Source organism: Temnothorax americanus, unplaced genomic scaffold, assembly GCF_048541705.1.
Source record: "Temnothorax americanus isolate GAGA-0224 unplaced genomic scaffold, ASM4854170v1 Scaffold27, whole genome shotgun sequence".
Classification (NCBI taxonomy): Eukaryota; Metazoa; Arthropoda; class Insecta; order Hymenoptera; family Formicidae; genus Temnothorax; species Temnothorax americanus.
The window spans coordinates 746,555-771,116 of record NW_027509411.1 but is presented as its reverse complement, the minus strand read 5'-3'; the positions used below and the strand labels follow the sequence as shown (position 1 = coordinate 771,116).

Sequence of the window (24,562 nt, the reverse complement as noted above, 5' to 3'; positions counted from 1 at the left end):
ATAGCAATGTAATACATAATTATCTAGACTTTGAAAGTTCTCATTATGTCTTTCCATTGACGGACGCCGATCAGTTTCAATCATTGCAATTTATTAAAAATGTTACCGTAGTTTTAACATGTTAATACAATTTCAAACTGTAACGATGTCAAAGCTCCATATTTGACAAAGGTTGCGAGGTTTCAAAGAAGCGATGATGACTGCGGTTGTAGAATTTGGGAAATACCGGAGGATACCGGAACGGTATACGGCACGCCGCGCCGTCGTCGCCGTCGCCGTGTATGACTGGCCGATTCCGCTGACTAACGCCCCGGATCGCGAACCGGTCATTAGTGCAACGGAACCGGTGCATCAAGGACAGGGAGAGCAGCGCGGCGGAATGTCCGCGAACCGGCGCGGAGCGGAGCGCGATGGATGCCCCTATTATCGGTCGCTCGACCGCCAGAATGCCGTTAGACGCGCTGGCGGTCAATCTATTGTCCTACGTGCGCGCATGCAGCTCCACGGGCGTTCCCGCGTGCGAGCGACGTGAACGAGGGAGCGAGCGAAAGTTTAACCGGGCGACAGAATTAGCTCGAGTCTCGCGCGCGCTACGAGGAAAATCCGAGCCCGCCGCGCCGCGCGATGCGCTTTCGCCACGGCTGGATTCGGGGAGCGCGCTATTAGTGCTATTTGCTTATTCTATCCTTGTTTTACACCTGATGAGCGATAAAGATAGGATGATGCAATAGCGCTAATAGTACGCTCCCCGAACGCAGCCCACATCGTTCGTTTCAACCTCTCCGAACGACATTATCGAATTTATTATGATACCACCTGTAATCAAACACCGGCTTACGCGCGATCCAACTCGGCTTTGGTTGGTATAGATCGTGACCGTTGATTTTCGATATCGCGAGGATGACTCGAGTGGTACGAGTCGAGTCGTATCTTTCTCTAATCCTCCATGTGGCGAATTGCAGATAAGACGCGACGAGTTTTATGCGTGTCATGTTGCAGAATAAAAATTTTTAGCTGATATATTCGCGAGAGAATTTTGATTGTCGAGAAGAAATGTAGAGAAAACATCGAGAAACATTCATTTGCACCCCCCCGAGTAATCCCGCTAAGCGGAGAGCGACAGAAATAAAGCCTGCGTTTATAGTAACCGCGGGTGAATGGAATTGAAAGGGTGAATCACTTCCGCTCGCTTCAACCTACTCCGCCGCCAACTCTCTCGATCGCCTCGAGGAAGCGGTTGATCTTACACTCAATCGTCGCGCTTTCTCCGACTCGACGAATTTTCCAGTTTAATCCAATTCGCCCGCCGATATTCGCACTCGTCCGCTATTATGAATCGATTACAGAAGTGAGACAATAAAACCGATCGGGCGCGACGACGCGTAAATGAAAATCCTCGAGTGTTGCGACGCGAAATTTCCAAGTCCTGGCGATGAATAAATATTCGTTTCCTCCTCTCTCTCTATTGCTATTCAACATGAGGGAGTAACGTGCGGTGTTGCAATGCAAACTTACGGTACGGATGCACCTGTGTTATGCTTCGAGACACATGAGGCGCGATTTTAATACAAACAGCGGGGGCCTGTACGGTGCGTAATACAGTTACGACGGTCAGTAGTTTCCGGTTTCTTTGTACCTCCGAGAGGAAGAGACGGACAAGAAACGGACGCCGTGAGCGCGAAATATCGCGAAACCCTCAAAGTTCCTTCTTCTCTTACTGGAAGGTCAAACACACCCGTCTGGTTCTCGAGTTAAAACATGATTTTCGCGTCGAATTAATTGATATTGAAATAAAGCAGCTGCAAATTAAATCGCGCGATGACAATAGCGAGCGTTTGATTCGAGGCTTTCGCCTTTTTACATTGCAAATAAAATTGTGAATTTTTTTATAGATAAAATTAACTATTGCAAAAGAAATGGTAAACGTACCATCATTCCAGGCAGTCTAATGTCGCAGGAACGACGTGATTGAAGAAAGATTTCTTTTCACAGAGAGGCCACCCGGGCCTGAGGCCCTGGCAGAGGGGGGCCCACCATGCCCCTCCAGTTCCTTCGTTCTGTTGTGTCGTTATTGTTGTGTCGTTATATCAATGCGACGGATTTCGCCTTCGACACGCTCGTCGATACACTTTTTTTCGTCACGATTGGAAATTTCAACGAAACTTGAATGTCATCTTTCCTTTGCTCGTGCAGCGATACGCGTCACTGTTTCTGCTCCGGTCCCTCGTTGATTTTTGGCGCGTAGCACTAATTAACGTTTGCGAATGTTCGCTAACTGTCGCGAATAATAATAATAATTAAATTCAACGTCGTTCGATCATTCGCGGAGAAGACGTACGTCCACGCGAACGATATATTTGTTCGATTGTACCGTTATCCCGATGGAATCGAATTACGACTAAACGCCACTCGACTGCGAAAAAGCGCGACAAGCTGCAGCACCGGAGAGTCTTCACTTAATTCGTTTGTGCTCTCGCTAGCGCTAAATGTCACTCAATCCTTTCGTCCACGCTTCCGGAACAGCGTGCGCAGCGTCGATTTCCTCCTATCGATCGTTCGTGAAATGTAATGCCCATCTTAACAATTTGACTAGCTACCATCGTCGACACGCACTAACACATATCGACACGTCGTTTTTCATGCATGCGCGCGTCTCAGACGTGGTTTGAGAAATCTTTTTCGTCTCTCGGCCTTATCGCTTCCTCACTCGAGTTACCGATCCTCTTTCACCGAGAGAGCGTGACACTTCTTTCGACCGTAAGCCTTGCACGCCGCGTATCGCCCGCTAGCGACTGCCTGACCTCTGAACTCGCCAAGTTCTCTGACACAGCCGGCGACGTCCAACCGACACCGACGAGATGCGTATCAACGATAACCGATCCCGACCGTGAAAAACAATCGAGGCGGCGCGATCGTGTATGCGATTGTGTATCTCACGGCGTTTCTGTATAAATTTTTCGGAAACGTTTTACCAGCCTTTCGCCCAGAAATTCACACTCTCCGCAAAATACAATAGTCGCGGCAAGCACTTTCCATACAGTTTCCGTATTCTCCACAGTCTTTTCAATTTTCGTACTTTTTTAGTTTCTTTTTTCAAGCAGTGAAAAAATGCCTCGTCGAGAAGGCACGCGCGTCCTCGTTATTGACGGCTCGCGCCTATCGCCTCGCATCGCAGGTCTCGGGCATGACGTGGTTTCGTTCCAGAAAATGATCCGGCACCGTAGTGGTCTCTCCCCGACTCGACGAGCGTGGGAACGGATATGGGCGTGCGAAGAAAATCGTAACGGAGGCGGCGGCAGCGACGGCGGCGGAGGTGGAGGCGTCGTCGTCGGCGGCAAACGTGCGCTTCGATTTTCCCTCGTAAATCGTCAACAGGTGGTTTTCCGAACGACGACACACGGAATGCACGCGGGGTCCAACGGGACGCGGCTGTGTGGTCCCCCTCGCTCGCGACGATCGTTGTCGGCGAGCGGGCGAGCGGTCGGGTCGCGCGGCGATACGCGACTTGCGGTGAACACGGCGACTCCGGCGAGAACAGCTGATCGTTCGTGCGACGACTCCAACTCTTCTCGGCGGGGCGGTAGAAGACTAAAAGCGGCGCGTATCGCCGCGCGCGATATCACGATCGTATAGCTGACTGATCGCGCGCGCTCTCGTACGCCTCGTAGAGTCCTCTCGACCTCCCCTCACCGACGAGCCGAGCAGAACCGTCCCGTCGTCGCGATTCCAGTCACCGCTTGCTGAAACTCGCACCGCGCGCGAAATGCCGGACTGTTATATCAGGCCTCACTCTTCTTGCACGCCTGCCCTCCCCTTCCTCCGCCGCGTCGGTGTTTTGTTCGTTCGTTTGTTCGTCGGTGTTCCGATCCGGTGTTCGCGCGCCTCCTGCCTAACTACTCTCTCGCGAGATTATTTTCGTGCCCGCGATGGCAGAAACGACGCGTTTAAGCACGCGTCGCTTCCCACTCTATCGTGCCCCGCTCTTTTCCGTTTCCTGCCGTCTTCTCACGCGTCTTCTTGCTCTCTCCCTCTCGGCCTCTCTCGTTCGGCTTCTCCTCGTGGCCCTCCGTCGCGCGCCCTCCGTTGCCGGTACAACGTGTTTTCGTTGTTATCGTCTTCGTCGCCGTCGTCGTCGTCCTCCCCGTTGCTCCGTTGCTCGCTCGGTTTACAGTACAGGGATCGCGCGTGCCTCCCCCCACGCAATGGACGCGCAGCAGAAGGAGGATGAGATGGAGGAGGGCGACCGGGTTCTTTCATACGCAAACATCGGCTGACGACTCTCGTCGTGCGGCGTCTCGGCCATCCGACGCCCACGAGCGAGCAGGTAGTTGCTGCGCCCCTTTAAACTAAACGACGAACGGTACGTGGGGGCCACTAGGATCGGCCGTACGTTTAATTTGCTGAGGGAGGCACTCACGCACTCGTCCACTCGCGGCACATGGCGCGAAAGCTGACTGAGGAGAGGGACTGAAATATAACGTTGTCGTTTACGGCTACCGGCGGTGCACGTGTAAGACCGCAACAAGGAAAAGCTCGCGCAAAAAGAGAGGGAAAAGTGTCCATTTGCCGACACGTACGTTTAACAGATCGACAGGAAGAGGACTTGGTGAATATTCAAAAAATCAAACGCGCTGATGAAGAGGAAAGCGAAGAGGAAAAGAGTGCAAGGACGTTGGTTGTTCGCCTTGTCGAAGACCGCGAGCGATTGACTCCCGCGCGTCCCGGTCTCTTCGTAGCCACGGCACGCGTGAGAGAGGAACACGGGAGGGGATTCCCATAGGAGAGGGGGAGGAGAAGCGGCGACGGCTGCCACGGTAGGGCCAGGAGGGCACACGAAAAAGGGAGAGAAGAGAAGATAGGACAGAGTTGGGGGTGGGCGAGGAAAACGAAGAAAGAGAGAGAGAGAGGGGGGGAGGGAGGAGGGGTGCAGGGGCAACGTGAGTGACGACGAGGGTGGCAGAGGGAGGAGGCGGTGAGTATGGCGCGTGCCACTACACGCTGGCAGGTGGAGTGCGCGTGCCCAGAAATCTCTATTTCTCCCCCTTCGCGTTTCCGTTCTCTTTCCACGATTCGCCGCCAACTCTTTTCTTCCCTCTTTTTTCCGTTTTCGTTCAGTCGCTCATCCGCTGCGCGTTTCACGGATTTTCCGTGTTTCAGAAAGTGCCCTCGTCCTCTTTTCCCTTCAACGTTGTTTTTCTTTGTTCTTGTTTTTTTTTACTACGTTCTCAGAAGGACAATTCGCGAAGGTATCGCATTCTCATTCTCAAAATTTCACTTTTTTATTCAGGTATTCTTAACCGATGACTTTAGCGTCGCGCAGATATCGTTTCGGAGTTTCCCGCGCGCGTCACGCGATTACAACGACGCGCCGCCTCGACCACGACGTGCCGGCATGATAATACGAAATCGATTCGCTCGATTGAAAGATCCCTGCATTCATAATGTTTACGCTGCACGGTCAGGTTATTCTCGTAGCCCGATAAGAGTTGCTAACGAAAGTCTCTCAGTAATGATAAGCGGCGTTGGCCAAGTTATCGCGACAAGTTTACAGCAAACGTCATGACATGTCCACGAATCCTATACCGCGTCGAAAACTCACTTTTATTCGTGTTCGTCGAGCATTTAAAAAAGTGACACTTTGCGAAATTCGTTAAAAATTGTATATTCCACGTATTTCAGATTCGATTTCAGATCTTATGGAGGGTGCATGCCGCGCGATATTGAATTTAAAATTTGGAGGGAGCTCCAGTTAGATTTGTCGTGACGATTCACCCATTATCAGATCACTGATGAATTAATATGACATTTCAACATGTTATATCGTTCATGAAAATCCACTAAATCGATAAATCAGTCAAAATCGACGCACTGCTGTGTTTCTTTACGCGTGCACGCATCAGTCTCGATCTCGCCAAAAGCGAAACAATGCGCGAGGGGACTCGTCGAACTCCGAAGTATCGAGTCACATCTCGCGACGAGTCTTTCGCCGCGAGGCCGAGGACGCCCCCTCCCCGCCCGTGTCGTTACGTCGCGCAGGACGAGCTGTCACCGCTGCGCACGTGGTTCGCCAGGAGACGCGGAGCGACGACACATCCCCCCGATATGGAGAACCTGACGCTCCGAGAAGTCGCCAGCCACTGACTACGTGCGCCGCGACCCGCGACCGCTCTGGGCTCTGGGCGGCCTGGCGCTTTCCTCTCGCGGGGAGGCACGCGCGGCGGCGACGACGGCGACGGCGTCGGCTACGTTCGGCCGGACTCGACACCGCTCGTCGTCCTTCTCGGGCCGACTCGAGGCACTTGGCCGGCGCAACCGCGACTCCGCCGCCGCGCCTGACTCGCTCCGATCTGCACCCGAGGCCGCTCCGCTCTGCTCTGCTCCGCGCCGCACCGCGCCACGCCGCCGGCCGTCTGCCCGATGCCACCCGACTCCGCGACTTCTAGAACGAACCTTAGCTCCTTCTCTCTCCACCCCGGGACCCACCTTCCCACTCCAACCACCGTGGGTGTACCGTAATTGCGTACGACCGGTGTATATCGCACTGATAGTATACACGCTGCGAAACAGTCGGTGTACCAGGAACGCTATTTTAATCGCTTAAATTATCGTTACGAACGTTCCTAACATTCCTTGGAAGTGTTTCTAATTGCGACGATATTTGCGCGATGCCAGAGTGAGATTTTGATAGGCAACGAAACAAATTCGCTGACGTGTGACACATCGTCCTTCGTCCTTCAAATCATTCAAGCTTGAACAACCGTGAACACGTTATTAATTTTCTGATTCCTGAAGTCATTTTTCGACTCATTTTATTATATTTTCTTTTTTGATTATATCACATTAAAATAATGTTTAATAAAAAAAAACAATGATTGATTCTAAGATCAGTCGTATAGTCACAATTATTTCGAAAAAGAAAACAAAGGCCTGCTTGATCGACGTTAACACAATATCATCTTTAAGAAGTCTTTAAACCACATTGCCAAGCTAAGAAAAGAGAAAGAAAAAGAAAGAAAAAGGAAGAGTGTAACGACGCGCGCGGGAAGCGACGTAGTCGCAAGAGCGACTTAAAGGCGGCCCTCCCGTGCAGCTGGCCGCGTCGGAGACTTTACACAGGCGCATTCGCACGACACGTCCGCGTCGCCCGTACACATCCAACCTCCTCCACTTCGACCGTTGCGTCATCACGGCTTCGCGGTGCGCGTCGGGATTCAACAGCGCGGGGGGATCGCGCGGAAGCGGGTGGCGCGGGCGCGGACGCGCGCGCCAGCGCAAGCGGCCGAGTGCGCGGCGACGGACGCATCTGTACCGCTCTGCTTACACTTACTATAAATCCGTCCCAGTGGCGCTCATCCGATCGCTCCGCTCGCACATCGAGCGGCGACGCGACGCGACGCGACGCAAGTGCAGCGCGTCGACGTGTGCACGACGCATCGTCACGCCAGCTTGCCAGTGAATTAGCCAGTGGCTCTCGCCCGGGAAATCCCCGCAATCATGCGTACACGCGATGAGAATGTTATCTGAAAATTTTGAAAAGTATACAGAGGGATTGTCCTATTAGGAGATCACTGATGAAAAATTCCTGGATGCTCATCCGCCGTCCGTTACGTGCACGTGTATGAATGCGCGTTCGAGAAAAAACTTTTAATCGCGCCAAATGCGCCGCGATTAGCCGCGATACGCGCGATTATGACTGCCGCGTATTATGCTAACAACGATTGACAGGGTGCTGATTATTTGTCGATGGATAATTAGACAACGAGATGTACCGCGGGACGCGAGACGCTGAGGTGACGGGCGAGTAATTGCGATGCGGATATTACTCGCGATTACGAGCGCTGTCCATGAGCACACTCCGTAAATGAGAAGTAAAATTGGTAGATGGACGCAGGAACGCGACGACGATAATACCGAGGCGGCGGAAAGAGAACGAGGCTTTTAATTAAAAGTCTAACGCGGCGCCATGAAGGCGATCTTCCGCGGCAAACGATGCCACCTACGCCGTTGACCATTCCCTCCTATTTATCCCGGCATTGCGACAATTCGAATTTCGCTCGAGCAACAAACTTCTATATTTTTAATTTAGAAGAAAATGCCATTTACAGTCCGAGCTGGATCTTGGTAGACTAATAATAATAGGTACTATGGAATTTTGTATGCTTTTTCTAAACTCAGTAAACTGTGCGCCGATTTTTTATCGGTTTTTAAAACACAGCTTCTATTGGAACAATAAAATTCCTTTTGTATACATTAATTAATTACATGATTTAACACCTAATAACTGCTCGATTACCGGCCTTTTTTCCTTTATTTTTATATTTAGACGAGCGTGATTATTAATTTTAATAAAATTCCTCCTACTTAAATCGATGATCGATTTAATTTTGATGCTAATATAAGCATCCTATTTTAACTATTGTCAAGAACTTAACAAAAAATATCAGCTCATCCAGGGTTCGAACCTGGAACCTCCCTCAATTCGTGAGTGGTATGTCTAGTTTACTAGGTTGGACAACATTTGTGTACTTGAAAATACACAGAAATATTATTAGTCTGCCAAAATCCAGCTTCTAAATGAATTGTACATCAACGGTCCTGTTTCTCTTGATATTCTGTATTTTTATCCCTCATTCAACATATTTACGAGTCAGCGTCTAGTTTAGTTTTCAAAATCGTCGAATAGCGGCAGTTTTTATTCGCGTTTGATAAAAAAAAAGCTTGTAGTACTTCAAATTTTCCCGGAATCACATCACTTTCGGAACAGGCGAACTGATGCATGTCCATGTGCAATTGTCTAACTCCGTTGTCGAACCAACGGTACGAGCACCAAAAATCATATTCAACATATTTATGAACAGCGAACGGTCGTATGTGTCGACAACGACGTAATGCAATCTCCGTTAACGTAAGATGATCTCCCGAGATAAGAAATGACATCGCATCGGTTTTCGTTGAATCTCGAGGCGCGCAATCTCTCAGGAGAGAGAGAGAAAGAGAGAGAGAGAGAGAGGGAGAGGGAGAGGGAGTGGGAGAGGGAGAGGGAGAGAGAGAGAGGGAGTGGGAGTGGGAGAGGGAGTGGGAGAGGGGGAGAGAGAGAGAGAGAGAGGAAGAGAGAGAGAGAGAGAGAGAGAGAGAGAGAGAGAGAGAGAGAGAGAGAATCAGAATCAGAATCATCATTTATTAGACGCTCTGGGACTACGTCCCCTAAAGCGTCGAAACTAAATTACAAAAAGAGTGTCGAATACAATATAAAACATTCGTGCATTCATATATAAAAAAAGTAACTACAAATGAAAAATATAAGAGTAATAAAGAAAATACAGATACTAAATAGGACGTATTACCACAGTAACTTAGCGTTTACAACTGAAAAGAAATAGCCATAGCTATAAAAAATGATTTACAAGAGCCGTAGGGCAAAAGATAATTTACACAATAATTTCAAGATACGCTCAGGTCTACCGACAGAAATCTCATACACCTAAAGATGAGAACAAGAATTTATATAATTTCGCCTTGAAAGAGCCGATACACGTCGCGTTACGAATGTCGGAAGGGAGAAAATTCCACAGCTCGGCAGCAGAGAAACAAAAAGATCGATTAAAGAATTCAGTACGGCAGAGCGGAAGGTTAAGGACATCGGTCGGAGATCTAGTATTCCGCTGCATGTTTTCGTGCCTAAAAGTAAAATTGCTGTAGATAACTTGCGGCTTTTCCTTCTTGAGTACAGAGAATGTCAGACTTCCCACCAAATATGACCGCCTAAGATCGTTCTTGAGCCAGCCCAATCTGACAAGATACAGAGTGATGTGTTCGTCGCGCTTAAGGTTGAAGATGAAGCGGACACATCTGTTCAAAGCTCTCTGCAGGCGCAGGTTATGCTGGCCTGTGATGTTAGTAATGCTTTGGATTTAAGAAGGCCGTATTTTCTAAGTTTTCGCCAGATCTCATTAGGCTCATTCAAATCCTGGACTTCCCTATGGAAGAACTCCGACTTAGCTCTCCGTACCTCGACCTGCACCAAGTTTCTCAGGCGTCTAAAGGTGAGGTAGTTGGCGTCCGTTCTACTCCTCATCCAGACTCTTCTGGCTCTATCCCTCTCCCTCATCCGGGATTTAATATCCTCCGTGAGCCAAGGTGCTGGCAGGTGCTTGGGTCGCATGACCCGGTAGGGAGCGTGCTGGTCGTAGCAAGTCAAAAGAAGATTGTTGAAGATATCAACTTTTGCGTCGACACTAGCTGCAGAGTAAAGCTCAGACCAGTTCAGAGACGCAAGTTCGTCGAGAAAATTTTCCAGATTAAAAGCTCGAAAATCCCAACCTCGGATGGTGCGCTCAGGGATCCGTTCTATCCTGACATCGTATGTGATGGCGATAAGATCGTGAGCGGATAGAAAGCAGACCCCGCGCTGCACGTAATCGACAAGTTTATTAAACTCATCTATAAGGCACAGGTCAAGCAGAGTGGACGCAGTACGGGTATGATGCGTAGTGGTGTAGGGCACAAGAAAAAAGTTAGATGCGCGTACAAATGATCGAATATGTTCCGAGTCAAAGGTCGAGAAACAAAGATCGGCATTAAAATCCCCGAAAATGATGGAGTGCTTGTAATTAACCGACAAATCAGAAAAGACGTAAAAGAAATCCGAAAATCCGCAGTGTGGTGGTCTGTAAACAACAGCTAGTAGTATCTTGGAACAGTTCCTGACAGAAATCTCAAAGATTAGTTGTTCAGGACCTTCACAGCTGATGTTCCCGGATTGGCGCAAGGTCGAGGACTGGAAAGAGTTCGACACGTATACTGCCACCCCCCCCGCCATTTCTACCGACACGGTCGCATCTCAAGAGATGATATCCATATAGAGAGACCATATGGTCAGGTACATGCGGTTTTAGCCAGGATTCAGATATGCAGATGATATGATATCCCGAACCAACGAAAAAGGATCGGAATTCGTCAAGATGTGCAAGCAGAGATTGGCAGTTGACATGACAGAGACGTAGATGATTCGTAGGCTCGTTATCCATAATTAATGCTGCTAATCCTTTCCAACATACGTCTGCGTAAGATGGGACAGTTCTTGTTGTCAAGGGCTGAATGGTGTCGTCCTGCTTGAGGCAACCATCGCTTGCAATTCCCGCACTCCGGTGCCCCGCTTCTTAAAGTGCAATTCCTAGTTTCGTGACCGCCTGCACAGTGACCGCATATAGTCGTGAAACGACAATGTTTCGCGAAATGTCCAAAAGCAAGGCATTTGAAATAGTGGTGCGATTAAAATTTGAATATTCGTGATATCCGGATATTCGGATAACCAGTTAAGGAGGTTCTACAGATAATAGATGTATCTAAAAATTGGAAAAAAACTTCATGGACGTATAAAGTGAGATGCGAGAAAAATGCTCAAAAAATTTTAGCATCGGTTATCGTGTAAAAATTTGCAAAAATGAATTTTGAAATCACAGTTTTAACATGAGCTCTTATGGCAAAAGGGTTCCCGGAGACAGGAAACGAGATATTAATTATATGAAGGCGGCCTACCAAAGATTCAAAAAACGGAGCTCTTATAGATCTTAATCTAAGCTTTTCAGAAATATTGAGAAAAACAAGGGTTATCGTGTAAAATTTTGTGATATTGGCTATTGAAACAGGCCATATCACAGTTCACGTAGCGTGCTTCGAATAACAAGGGAGATTTAACAACGTCGCAGCGACTGCACCTCACATAACCTTTTATCTGTCAATGATTTTTGGGCATTTTTCATTCGAAGAACAACTTTCTTTTTTAGCGAATTTTCCTCTTTTGACACCACGCAAGACTCTATCCTTATTATTTCTCCATGAATTGGTCGGACTTGGTGGAGTCATTGTAAATTTATGAAAGTAAACGCAGTCACTGACTTGAAAAGGACCACGCTCATATGAGCAGAACAGCGAAACTCAAGTTCGTGACGTTACCACATTTTCTCGCATGTATAAGAAACCGGAGTCAAAGGAGCACTTACACGATATTTTTAATTATTCCTCGCTTTGACTAATGTGGGTATGATATAAGCTCTAACATCATCAAAATTCATGAAAATATTTTATGAATACTTAGAATTGATGAATTTGAAGATTTTCTCTTCATCTCTCGACTGACTAGAGAGTACCTGTAGAACCTCCTTAAAATAAAAATTATTCGAATAGCTGAATATTTGGATAATAACTATTCGGTTATTCGGATAACTGGTTATTCGTATTATCCGAATAACACGCTATCCGTATTATTCTGATATTTTGAATATACATACATATTATCCGAATATTTCTGATATTAAAATAATGCGCACGCAGATATGCATACTTTGAGTTGGTGGAAAACAGGAAGAAAACTTTATGCTTTGCGGAGACAAATGTGGTCTGTTTGGGTACATTTCTCTACAAGTAGAATACTGAAAACCTTATTTCTACTATATGCGGCTATCATGCTAAACTTCAAATTTTATTATGTCAACATAACACTTCTCGACTTACGTATTCATTTGTGCTACGTATTTGTTGATTTCTCCTCGGTCGAGCGTCTAGTGTCTAGTATAGCAGTGTCGTATAGGCAGCATAGGCGTACGACCATTAGCAAGCACTTGTTGTAAGGAGACCAGTAACAGCCATACAAAGGTTTGAAATCTAGTTAATACTATTTCAATCGGTATTCTGGATAGAAACTGAGTACGCAGCAAAAGCTAGAACATCTGAATCTTTCAGCGATGGGGAAAAGTAAATTGTGGGAGCATTTCATGCAATCAGCCGACAATAGCGAGGCGGTATGCAGGTACTGTGAGTCAAAACTGTCTCATAAAGGTTCCACGACATGTCTGTGGAACCATTATAATACGAAACACAAAGTAGTGCTCGGAGCTTCATCGTCACGTATTCACAGGTAAGTTTTTTATTTTTAACGCTGCCGTATTTTCGATACTATTCGACGTTTTCTTATGTTTCCCTTTTCAATGTTAAAACAGTATATTCCTTAAGGATGTTCTGGAAAGTTTGTCAAAATGCTATGAAGATGATAAAATTTAATATCTGTACACAGAGAGAATTTTTTGTTATATTTTACTAATTCACTACAAACTTGGGACAACTTGGCAACCAAGGAATTTTTAAAATATACAAGACATTTTACAAACAACGTGATAAAAATTACCAAGCAGATTGGTAAATTTTGAAAAATTATTGAAATTTTCTAAATATATTTTAGTAAAATTAATCAAACATAATTTATCTTTTAATGTAATAAATATTAATATTTTTTATTATGGTAGATATTAATCAGAATAGCTCGCATAAAATTCTTGGTGGTACATGTTGTCCCACAACTACCATGATTTCAGGGTAAATTTTAAGAGAAAATTCTCTCCGTGTATATATCTAATATTTTGTATTCTCTTTTTGAAAGTTCGGGACCAAATTTCAGATCAATTCACAATTTAGATAAAAAGTTATTACTATAAATTTAGAATATAAAAATTTCAAAACTTTACTGGTTTCCAGCAAACCATGAGCGATTCTGACTCGAGTTCTAATGGCCTAGACCAAGAATGTGAGCAGTCAGAACCTAACAGCAAGAAAAGGCGCTTCACTACATCTCAAAATATTATTTCAACGAAAAAACTTGTGAATTCTAGACGTGCAGAGGATATCACCATGGCTATTTGCAAAATGATTGCGATCGACATGCTCCCAACATCGATTGTAGAGAATGAAGGTTTTATTCAGTTCATGGCTATCAGTGTTTCAGGTTACAAAGTACCTTCAAGAAGGACGATTGATAACCAAATGCGCACTTTGTACAACGAGGCAGCGGAACGGGTCAACGGGTGCGCACCACATTAAATAAAGTCGACGCTGTAGCCATTACAACAGATGCGTGAACGTCTAAGGCAAATGACAGTTATATAACATTATCAGCACACTACCTTGATGACAACTGGATCCCACACACCATCAATTTGATGACGAGAGAAATGACTGAGAGCCACACTGCTGAAAATTTGCAGAAAGCAATTCGCGAGGTTGTGCAAGAATGGAATTTAACTAACAAAGTTACCGGACTTGTACATGACAATGCTAGTAATATTGTTAAAGCAGCTAAAGAACTAGGCGATACGGACGGTATGCTCAGTGTACGATGTGCAGCACACACCATACAATTGTCTGTCAATACAGCTTTAGAAGCACCAGAATGTGTGTCTGTGATAAAGAAAGGGGCAGAGATTGTTAGTGCATTCCGGCATTCTTATAGCAGAACAACCGCTTTAGAAAATAAGCTGAAAAGTCTTGGATTGCCAACATTGCGACTGATGCACAGATGTCCGACACGTTGGGATTCCACATTCTTTATGTTAGATAGACTTCAAACTTTGCGATCCGGCATTATGGCAGCTTTAAGTGACCGGTCCGTATTCAAGTCGACGATTGCTGCTAAGTTAGAACTATGCGAAGCAGAGTGGGTAAAAGTTATGCAGCTTACAGTATTGCTAAAACCATTCCAACAAGCAACCACAATCTTATGCCCCGAAAAGTCCATCACATTAAGTATAGTGCGTCCCATTATCTACAATTTAATCAATCGCCATTTACCGGTAAAGGACGATGACAGTTCTTTACAAAGAACTTTTAAAGTTCGAGCGGCCTTAGACCTCACTGATCGATTCAAGATGGAAAATATCAACGTTAACAATGAAGTGACAGCGATGCAAATGGCCACTTTACTCGATCCTCGACATAAGAAGTTGATAGCGGAACCATCTGAAAGTGTACGCTCATTTATACACACAGAAGTGCAAAGGCGCACTAATTTAAACCATAGACATTTAGCCACACTTAATGGAAACGAGCAGCGTCAAGACTTGACGGTCATGGATTTCCTCCTCGGAATGGACGAAAATCATGAGGGTGATGATTTTGCCAAATACGTCGCGGAAACTCAGATTGACCATAATCTTGATCTGTGCGCTTGGTGGAAGGCACATGAAGTATGCTTCCCAGCAGTGGCTAAAATAGCCCGCCAGCTTTTGTGCATTCCCGTCTCATCTGCTACAGCGGAAAGGGTGTTTTCTACTGCAGGAAACATTGTCTCGGCGAAATGAAGTTGTTTGTTACCAGAGAATGTATCTCATTTAATATTTCTGCACCAAAATAGGTCTCTTATTTGATCTAAGTAATCCTAAATAGTCCAGTTTTTCATCATTTAATTTATAATGTCTGGTTGAGTTACACTAATCTATTTTTCAGTAATTTTCTCTAATTAACTCTAATTAATTAATTATTTTTGTTGTCTGAAAGAGTGACCGCAAAAATCGCCTCTTTTTTCACCCTTGAATTTAGACTTCTACTTGGTACTAAATGATAGTCTATAATGAATCATAAATCCTCAGAAAGTTTCAGATTAAGCCGGCTTTTTATTTTCAAAATATGGAGAGTCAAAGTTGGTTGCGTATTCGCTGTTAAAACGTTTAAAACGTTGAAATGGAAACTTACATAATAATAGGTTCAAAGAACGTATTTGTTCGCTGTTATGTGATTATTTACAGGTATACGCGAATATATGTTAGTATAAATGTGATTAAAGTGAGTCCCCTCTCACTTTTGGGCTGCTTGATTAGAGTGAGTTTCCTCGCCTTTTTTTTTCAAACCCGGCCCAATCTGAAACTTTCTGAGGATTCATGACTCATTATAGACTATCATTTAGTACTAAGTAGAAGTCTAAATTCAAGGATGAAAAAAGACAAGGGTAAAAACAGGCAATTTTTGGCGTGTTTTTGCGGTCACTCTTTTTTGCTTTTTTATGTTAGAATAGCAACCTTTTTGTTTTTCAGCTAAATAACTTTAGAATCTGGGAAACCTACTGAAATAGAATTGTCTAAAAGAGTAAATAAATAAAAGACATTTTTATTTTCCTTATATATATATATATGATAGTCTTCGTTTGTCTAAAAAAGTAAATAAATAAAAGAGATTTTTATTTTCCTTTTTTATATATATAATAGTCTTTGTTTTTCTTGCAGTGTGAACACCTTGTTCTTTTTTGTGCATTATCTAATACTTGCTGTGACTTGAAAAGGAGCATGTATGGTCGACTAAATAAATAAATAATATTGTCGTTATTTTGATAACATCTGACTTTCTGTTCTGCTTGGGTCAGCGCATTGCGTGTATGAAACGCGAACTTTACTTGGCGCGAGACACTACCGTGTCTCTTGATATGCAAAACAGTGTGTGAAACATGTGATCAATTGTCATTTTCGCAAAACATTAAATGACTGTGTGAAACTATGATAAAACATAAACAAGATATGCGTCTTCATCTGTCCCCACGAGGTAAAGTTTTGTTAATTTCCAAGAGATTAAGGAATCATGGCCTCATTACGTAGGTAAAACAAAAGTAGCACCTTGGAGGTAGATATAATCCATGTAAAATCCTTGTAAGTAGCCAATACATTAGGCTCCCGCAAAAAATTTGTGAAATACGCCTATTTTTCGACGCTTCAAATGTGAATACCCCTTTAAGAAGAATAAAATGCTCATCGGTCAGATTGCAAACAAATCTGACATTGTGCAATAAATACGTGTTCACGAAAGAACAGTGTTCATATATTATCCGAATATCCGCATATCTACGCTATTTTTGGATATCCGCATTATCCGGATACCTGCATTATCCGGATATCCGAGATATTCGAACATTTTGTTGCAGATTATTTAAATATTCAGATATCGGATGATCCGGATAACGAATATTCATTATATCCGTTATCTGAATATTCGAATAATTTTTATCCGGATAGCCGCAGCCTTAATTTGAAACACTGTAGGACTCTTACGTAGTCAGTAATCTCGCAGGCAAAGTAGTTAAAAAATATGTACCGGTCTTTAAGCAAATGAGTGCGGATGTCCGGAGTGACCTCAATCACGCAGTTGGTCGTGCGCCGATTATCTTTCCGGGGGAAGATGTACACAACTTTTATCTCAGGCGCATCGTGGTCCTTTAGGTTGAGAGTGACAAGATCCTCCCTAATCTCCTCCCTCGACATGGTGCATAGCACTTCGCGAATCAGTAGCCTAGGGTTGACCTTGCCTTCCTGCTCCAATCTGAGTCCAGCGTCTTCAAGTTCCCGAGAACTTTTTATCTTGGGCAGATTCACAGCAAGTGCCTCAATACGCACACCGTTGTTCTTCGCTGACGTAATTATGTTGACCTTAAGGTCAACAGAAGGTCGAGAGAGAGAGAGAGAGAGAGAGAGAGAGAGAGAGAGAGAGAGAGAGAGACAAAGAGAGACAAAGACAAAGAGAGACAAAGACAGACAGAGAGGGAAAGAGCGGCGTCCTCGCCGAGTCGTCTGTATCGAGACGAAAACGACGATTATCTCCGTTACTACATACTACACACATCGGCTGAGTTTCTTCCTCGAAGCGTTTCGCGCGACGCTGTCGCGCGTACGTGCCGAACAGCGGCCGCGAAGTAAACGAGCCGTGGAGGTATACGATCGAAGGTCGATTGTAAACATTTATGACGACGCCGCCGCGGCTCCGGCTATCGACGTTTACGTTACAGATATACGAGCCGCGAACGGCTGAAGGCCAACTGTAAAAATACGAGCCGATTCGCGGCCGTAATAAAGACAAGTAAAAAAATGCACGCCTTCGGACTCGAGTTCAAAAAATAATGTGGCGAACGGGAGGTGAGCACGTCTCTTTTCGTTGAGAAAGCGCAGGAAAGATGAGCGTTCGGCAGAAATTACGCGAGGTAACATTGAGAACGACTACTTGTGTTGATAAAACTCGACAATTACGCGCGATCGAGTAATTCGAAACTCTTGATCTCTGTGTCGCGAATTGAAAATGCGGTAACTCGTTTTCAGCTTTTCATGTAATTTATATATATGATAAAGTGCCACATCGCGCCGTGCGTTGCGATGAAATAGCAGCAGCAACGCGGCGCAGCAACGTTTACCTGTGTACGAGTTTGCGTACAGTAAAGTCAATGGAAACGTCAAAAACTCCCTGATTGGATCACGTTCCTTCCTGTCCTGTCCAACGGCGAGCCCTCTCTCCAAAATATGTCAGCGCGTTATCAAAAGTTCGGCTTGGATTTTTGCCTCGGTCGCCTACGGGATAAAATGTCCGCGGGATAAAAATGTAATTTTCATAGCGAACCAAGCTCCGCGTTACTTCCGGTTAGCGTACGCTCCATCGAGCGTGTTTTCGCAGAAAGCCTTCTATCGGGGGAAACCAACGAGATCCAGTCGAAAACAACAAACGAAAGGAAAGAGACGGAGAACCAGAGAGAGAATACTGGTCAAATTTCTCTCTTCTTTTATGCCAGATATTCTTTGCCCTGCTTCCCACTTTTACTCGCACGATGCGTAAAAAAGCACGTCGCGGGGAAATGAAGAAGGGAGAAACAGGTCGCGGATAAGAGAAGAAATGATGGCGGTGGGGGTGGGTTGAGATCGATGCCGTCTCTCGCTAATTTGTGAGATCGCTTTTCACTCGTCCTGGTTTCCCTCTACTCTCTACCTTCTTTTCGCCGATTTTTCCCACCCGTTTTCCCTCCTTGTTTGTCATCCCGCCGAGTTCTCTCGCTCTCAAACTACTCTGCATCGCGAACGCAATCGTGATTCTGTGAACGATAGATCGAGCAATCTGACCGAAATTTTTCACTGTCGTTAAAGTTGAATAACGTAAAAAAATTCGTCTAAATAATAATGCATCTGAATAATTAAACTTTAATTGTTTAAGGAAGTGTAACATAACTAATTTAATAACTTCTAATTCATCTAATGTATACAATTTGACCAATCACTATCTCAGCGATTGATAAAGCATCTAAAAAACACTAGAAAAAATGCACGATATTGTTATATGTATAAGTCGTTCATAAAAAATTGATATATGCATAATAGTGACTAGTGACTAGCAATAAGTAAATGTGTCGAAATGGCCGTAACGCCACATAACCGCGTAAAAAAAAAACTGGGTATCGAAGGAAAATGACGATGATAGAGGTGTTGATCTCTCACAGCTGGATCTCGTCAGCGTTCACCCTCTGAATAGGCGAAAGTGCAACGGCGCTTGCGCCTTGCCAATGTTTCAATCTGACGACTGATATTATTACCGCGAATTGATGATGTATTCGTCACTTCGATCACTTAAATTCCAAAAACATCCAGCCCTGATTTAATCGCACGATTTGGAAAATTTCACGTCGACTATATAAATTTTGCGAGAATTTTCGAGGTAAAATGTTAAATAACGGAAATAATTTGATATTATCTAGTATTGTATTAGAGATCATTATTTATACGTATATTTATCATATGTACATAATATTTTAATTCTTATCTTAGCATTAAGAAAAAAGCACAGTTTTCATATCAGAAAAATAAAAAATGGTGATCTTTATAGCCCCGCGTATGACTAATACATGTTATACATGTACGCTTTGTACTTATTTTATGTCATAAAGTTATTTTACATGTTCGTTTAACTTAAAATACGAACTATCTCGAATTAATTATCTCGAAGAAATATCATTTATGTTACGCGGGGACAATCGTGATAGGTCGCTGCGACGCGAGCGTCATGTGTGACGTTTAAGAAACTATACGAGTTAAGTCGTTACGGCGCCTCATGTAATTTAATCGCAGGAAACAATTCCAATTTTGCATGCATAACGTCGCATATTGCGCACGACAGATCATAACGCGCACATCCGAGAACGTCAGCGAGCCTGCGTTACGTTATACGTGCCTGCGAAGAATAATCTTTCGGTATTGCCATCTTTAAAACATCGGCTCGATAAAACATGGCAAATGATCTATATTTATCACTGCCAGGTTACTTATGTACACTTTTACGTGACACGTGTTCGTCTATAAATAAGCTACATTATCTGAGATCGCTGGAAAAGAACGATCTCCGACTACTTACAATCATCTATAATTACAATCATCTTTCCATATATTTGATATTCTAGTATTATGCAAAAAAATTAAGTATATTTATATAACAGGCAATCGGAAGGATATCATTGTTAAAACTTTCTGCCATCGATTAAGGACATCAGATACATCTATACGGATGCGAGATCACAAGAGAAGAATTTTGAATGAGACAGCCGGAGCATGATCACATTGCACGAACGCGTTCAACGTTTCTGCCTCATCTCACTACCTCTCGTCGTAAGCGTTACTCTCTGATTTATCTCGAGGTGTGCGCGTCGTAATCGCGCGATTTCAGCGAAACCTGCCGTCAGCGAATTCCTCCGGCAAACAAAGAGTCGCGTCGGTGACTAGAGAAGGACAGAGCGCGCGAGAAAGAAGGTCGCGAGGAAACGAGTCAAAAATAAAAAGGTCTGTCTCTGCGCGATGTAAAACGAACGAATTCTCTCGATCCGTTGTTTTACTTTAGCTTTTATATTATGAAAATTAAATGCATAATGACAATAAAACGATAATAAAGTATGTGAAAATGAGAATAAAACAAATAGAAAAAAATTGGAAATTATAGGATATGCATTTTTTATCTACACAATGATGATATAAATTTATGTATATAAATGTGTATGTGTGTGCGCATGCATCGTACGAAATAATTAAAGAATAAAAACAAAAAAAATTCATAAATTTAATATCACAAGTTCATTCTCGAAATTAATTCGCGCTGGCCTTTGTCACAACGCAGCCTTAATTCGACGCTTAATTAGTGCTATACTTAGCGTTGGAAATTAATATGTTACTAGGCTAACCACACTCTGGAGGGACAAATACTAATGAGAGCCGCTGCTCAGGAATGGCCACTACCTACTTGTTTTCATTTAGACACTTACGAGCGTATGTGAACGACGAACTGTTTATATTACAGCGACGCTTAGAGACTCTTGCTATCGGCAAGAGTCTACGTAACCGGATCACGCAGTCGTCATCAACCAACTCGTTCCTGTTCTCGGTAAAGCGATATACCAAGAAGATCGAGATTCAAAAGCTATCGGCGTTATAACTCCACAAAAATATGCACGAACTAATTTAATTTCTTACTTACATTTGCGTTACTTACAGATTGCAGACTGACAGACAGATAACGTGCATGATTTATCCAATCATGACTTACCTGAAACAAAAATTAAAATGCTATATTTAATAATATGAAGAAACATATTTAATCCAGTTAACGCGTAATATACATAGTTTATAACTTGATTAAAGATATCTTTATTTCATTCTGCATTTATATAAATGAATAAAATAAATGACGTCAGATTATTAGCGGCAAAAATTTGATTGATGTATTCCATGTATTAAATATTCTATATACTTGCACGTAATATACACACCAAATTAGAATCTCAGCGCGATACGCAAGTCGGGCGTATACGCGTGTCACAAACCACTGGGCGCTGTTTTTCTAGTATGTCACGGCAATAATCCACGAAACGATTTCGCTTGTCATTGTCTCCCGTGCGGCTTATTATCTAGCGGCGCATTATCATTAATATCATTCGCGATAATGCCCGTGCGATTTTTACGTCAAGTAGCATCTGGTAATAACTTTTTTTTTTACGACCGGAGAGTCCGCTATGTTATCAGTTAAAATCTCGTGAAAAATATAGTAGCCCGTTATATTTCCGTTACGTTATTGCAGCGGTGACATAGTTTACAACAACGTAAACGATGATGTCACGTATCGCCTTTACAATAGATTCTTTCTCCCCTGCGAACGCGATTGTTCGCGCATAATTAAAAGGAAATTCGATGTTCGTCGCCGGTTCGGCATACGTCGCTGCTTTTGATCTGACGAAGCATTTAATTATAGCTAATTATTGATCCCACATCTTGCTATTCGAGAGAACGTTGACGGCGTTCTGGGAGTACAGTGGGCGATAAGCCGGCGTTACGCTAGGAATGTATGACGATCGATATGCTCTCGCCGGTAGTGCTGTCGCAGCTCGAAGTTCGAGATACATCGAAGAACGGAGAGGAGAGCGCGCGACTGTGAATCATTGCCTCGAGTGGCTAAAAGTAGGGAGCCGTTAAGAAGGCGAAGGAAGACGAAGAGGAGAAAGAAACCGCGTAGGGACAGGGGCGAAGACGTGGCCGGTAGTGGTCGCGAGAGAGACGGAGGAGAATAAGAGGTTCGGGGACGAGCAACAGTGTTTACCCTTGACGGTCGGCGAACGCCATCCGTGATCCCAGAAACCAGACCGTGATTATATCTCGCTCTCTCGATCCTTTTTTCCTTCCGTCGCGTTGACGCGTCCTCCTCCGCGCTTATCGCTCTCGTTCCCTCTCCCTTTCCGAAGTACGATAAGTCGCTTTTACAACACACTCACTTCTCTTTTCTAAAGCAGGAACGCCGAGCGTACGTGCCTTCGTTGCGCGTAGAGATTGCTCTCGTTTTACGAGTCCAAATGAGAAAAATGTTCTTATGAAGGGCCAACTCATCGGCGCATTCCGGAACTACTCATGGAGCATGTACATATATCTTCTCACGCCGGTAAAACAAAGTTCGACAAAGACATTCTGTTAAACTCATTCCGTCATCCTCTGGATGCGATAATTCAAAGGAACGTTGGTAAATTGCGTCGAACGTAATTCGCATTTGCACCCCGCTGGGCACAATCGTCTGGCATTTGAGATGGGCTCGAAATTTTGTTTCACAGAGAGATACCGAAACATTTTAAACTGGGGATCTGTCGAAAAGCGATCGGGCCGCCGGGGGAGGTCGGAATCGAATTATCCCGCGGAACGGAATCGAAATGCCGCGAGGTACCGCGAGAGATCGATTCGGTATCTCCACCCGGACGGCGGCGGCGGCACGGCGGTGAGAGATCTTCTCGGATAGCCCGGAGGCCGGTTCGATTTATCGGCGAAGGGATGAATCCGGGTGCAGGGGCGCGTAAACGAGCGGGGCGGGTGACGGTTGCATAAAGCGGTGGAAAATTCGGGTTGAAACCTGTGAAAGCGGGGAAAGAAAATCAATAAAGTGGTGTGCCATACTGTCGGTGCCGCCAGTGTGTCGTTGTAGTAGCGGGTGGCTCTCGCTGGTGTGTATTATTAAGCGAAGAGGTGTGGAGCTGGAGAAAGAGAGAGGGGGGTGAGAGGGGAGGAAGGGAGAAAGAGAGTCGAGAGAGATGAGAGGAAAGCGGAGAGGCGGAAAAGAGACGGAACGAATGTTGCGGAGAAAGGGAAAGAGAGAGGAGAGAGAAAGAGAGAGAAAGAGAGAGAGAGAAAGAGAGAGAGAGAGAGAGAGAGAGAGAGAGAGAGAGAGAGAGAGAGAGAGAGAGAGAGAGAGAGAGAGACAGAGGGAGAGAAAGGTCGGTGACTGGAAAAAAGAAAAGAAAAAAAATACGCGAAAGAGCGAGGGCGTGATGATACGGGAGCGAGGTGGAGAGACAAAGAGGGCGACGGAAAATGTGGAACAGACGTAATAAAAACTTACGGCAAAAACGAGAGACGGAGAGGATGAAAGAGAGAGAGAGAGAGAGAGAGAGAGAGAGAGAGAGAGAGAGAGAGAGAGAGAGAGAGAGAGAGAGAGAGAGAGAGAGAGAGAGAGAGGAGATTACTAGGGTGATAGTCGTGTAATCTACCGATATCAACCGCTGCAGGGATTTGGCAGAAGCAAGTTCGACGTGGTCTTGGACATATAATTCGTATATTCCATCTCTAGATTGAAATCGGATATTCGAACGAGATGTTTGACCTGCTTGTCAAAATGTTTTATCTAAACCACGCTGAAAGGACGCGATACGTACATCATACGGGATATTCTGCGCAAAAGAGAGCAAAGTGGTTTAAAAGAGACGGTGGGAGAGAGGGGGAGTGAAAATGAAGAGAGAGAACACACAGGGGATTTTTCCCGCGATCATTTCCAATCAAGTGCACAATTATAAATTTCGATCTCCGGGCTTGATTTCTGCACCATAGTTCGAATAGTAAGCGTTTCTCTTACGAAAAATAATATCGCGTCGGTGCAATCGGGCCGGAAGATAACGACATCGGACGGCACGCTGACGTCGATTGCTGTGTACGGTCTACTTAGCAATGCACTTTTCTGCATGGTTTGCACGCAAAATCGGCGCAGCAAAACGAGGCAGATTAGAGAAATTTGTTCTACATAGTTATATCCGCGGAAACGCGCGGCTCGCGGGAACGCAACATCCCCGATTTCACACCTTTTTGTCCGATCTTCGATAACCGCTGAGCGCAAATCTGGCGAATATACAATGACTTCGAGCGCGTTTGAATTTTCAGGACGTCGCGGACAAGCGAGTACGAGGGAGCGACTGAGCACCACTGACCGCCGAGGTGCTGCGTTTCCCCTTTATGCAGCCAATGGCGTAACCGCTTGCGGTATCAACCTAGCGGCAGAATCGACAACGTCTATTAAGAACGTAAATCTTGTCGCTTTTAGTGCGCCATGAAAGGCACGGACTGCGTCTACACGTCGTTGCGCAGATTTACGCCATCTCGTCGTCATGCCATTACGATGTAAAATGATCTCCCGCCGTAAATATTTAGGCAGG

The 24,562-nt window shown here is 44.8% G+C and overlaps 3 protein-coding genes across 3 annotated transcripts in view; 1 reads left to right on the top strand and 2 right to left on the bottom strand.

The window, feature by feature from the left end:
* Mam (neurogenic protein mastermind) overlaps positions 1-2,066 on the bottom strand; it is a 91,927-nt gene extending 89,861 nt beyond the window's left edge. Inside the window, exon 1 of the mRNA XM_077409799.1 lies at positions 1,930-2,066. Within this exon, the coding sequence (XP_077265925.1) occupies positions 1,930-1,935 (6 nt within the window). The 5' untranslated portion in view covers positions 1,936-2,066. The remainder of the gene's footprint in view (positions 1-1,929) is intronic.
* Positions 2,067-9,094: 7,028 nt separating this feature from the next.
* LOC143899482 (uncharacterized) lies at positions 9,095-20,787 on the bottom strand. Its single transcript, XM_077409802.1, has 2 exons — positions 16,906-20,787; positions 9,095-11,189 (listed from the first exon to the last, which is right to left on the bottom strand). Exon 2 carries the CDS (start codon positions 10,817-10,819, stop codon positions 9,854-9,856), a length of 966 nt encoding a protein of 321 aa, XP_077265928.1. The 5' UTR covers positions 10,820-11,189; positions 16,906-20,787; the 3' UTR covers positions 9,095-9,853.
* LOC143899481 (E3 SUMO-protein ligase ZBED1-like) lies at positions 11,178-16,892 on the top strand. The gene has a single exon (XM_077409801.1). The coding sequence runs from the start codon at positions 13,992-13,994 to the stop codon at positions 15,126-15,128; it is 1,137 nt and encodes a 378-aa protein (XP_077265927.1). The 5' UTR covers positions 11,178-13,991; the 3' UTR covers positions 15,129-16,892.
* Positions 20,788-24,562: the final 3,775 nt, after the last annotated feature.

Bases quoted from the DNA above. Each gene is read 5' to 3' on its own strand.
- LOC143899482 (XM_077409802.1), bottom strand. From the start codon at position 10,819: ATGGCGGGGGGGGTGGCAGTATACGTGTCGAACTCTTTCCAGTCCTCG.
- LOC143899481 (XM_077409801.1), top strand. From the start codon at position 13,992: ATGACGAGAGAAATGACTGAGAGCCACACTGCTGAAAATTTGCAGAAA.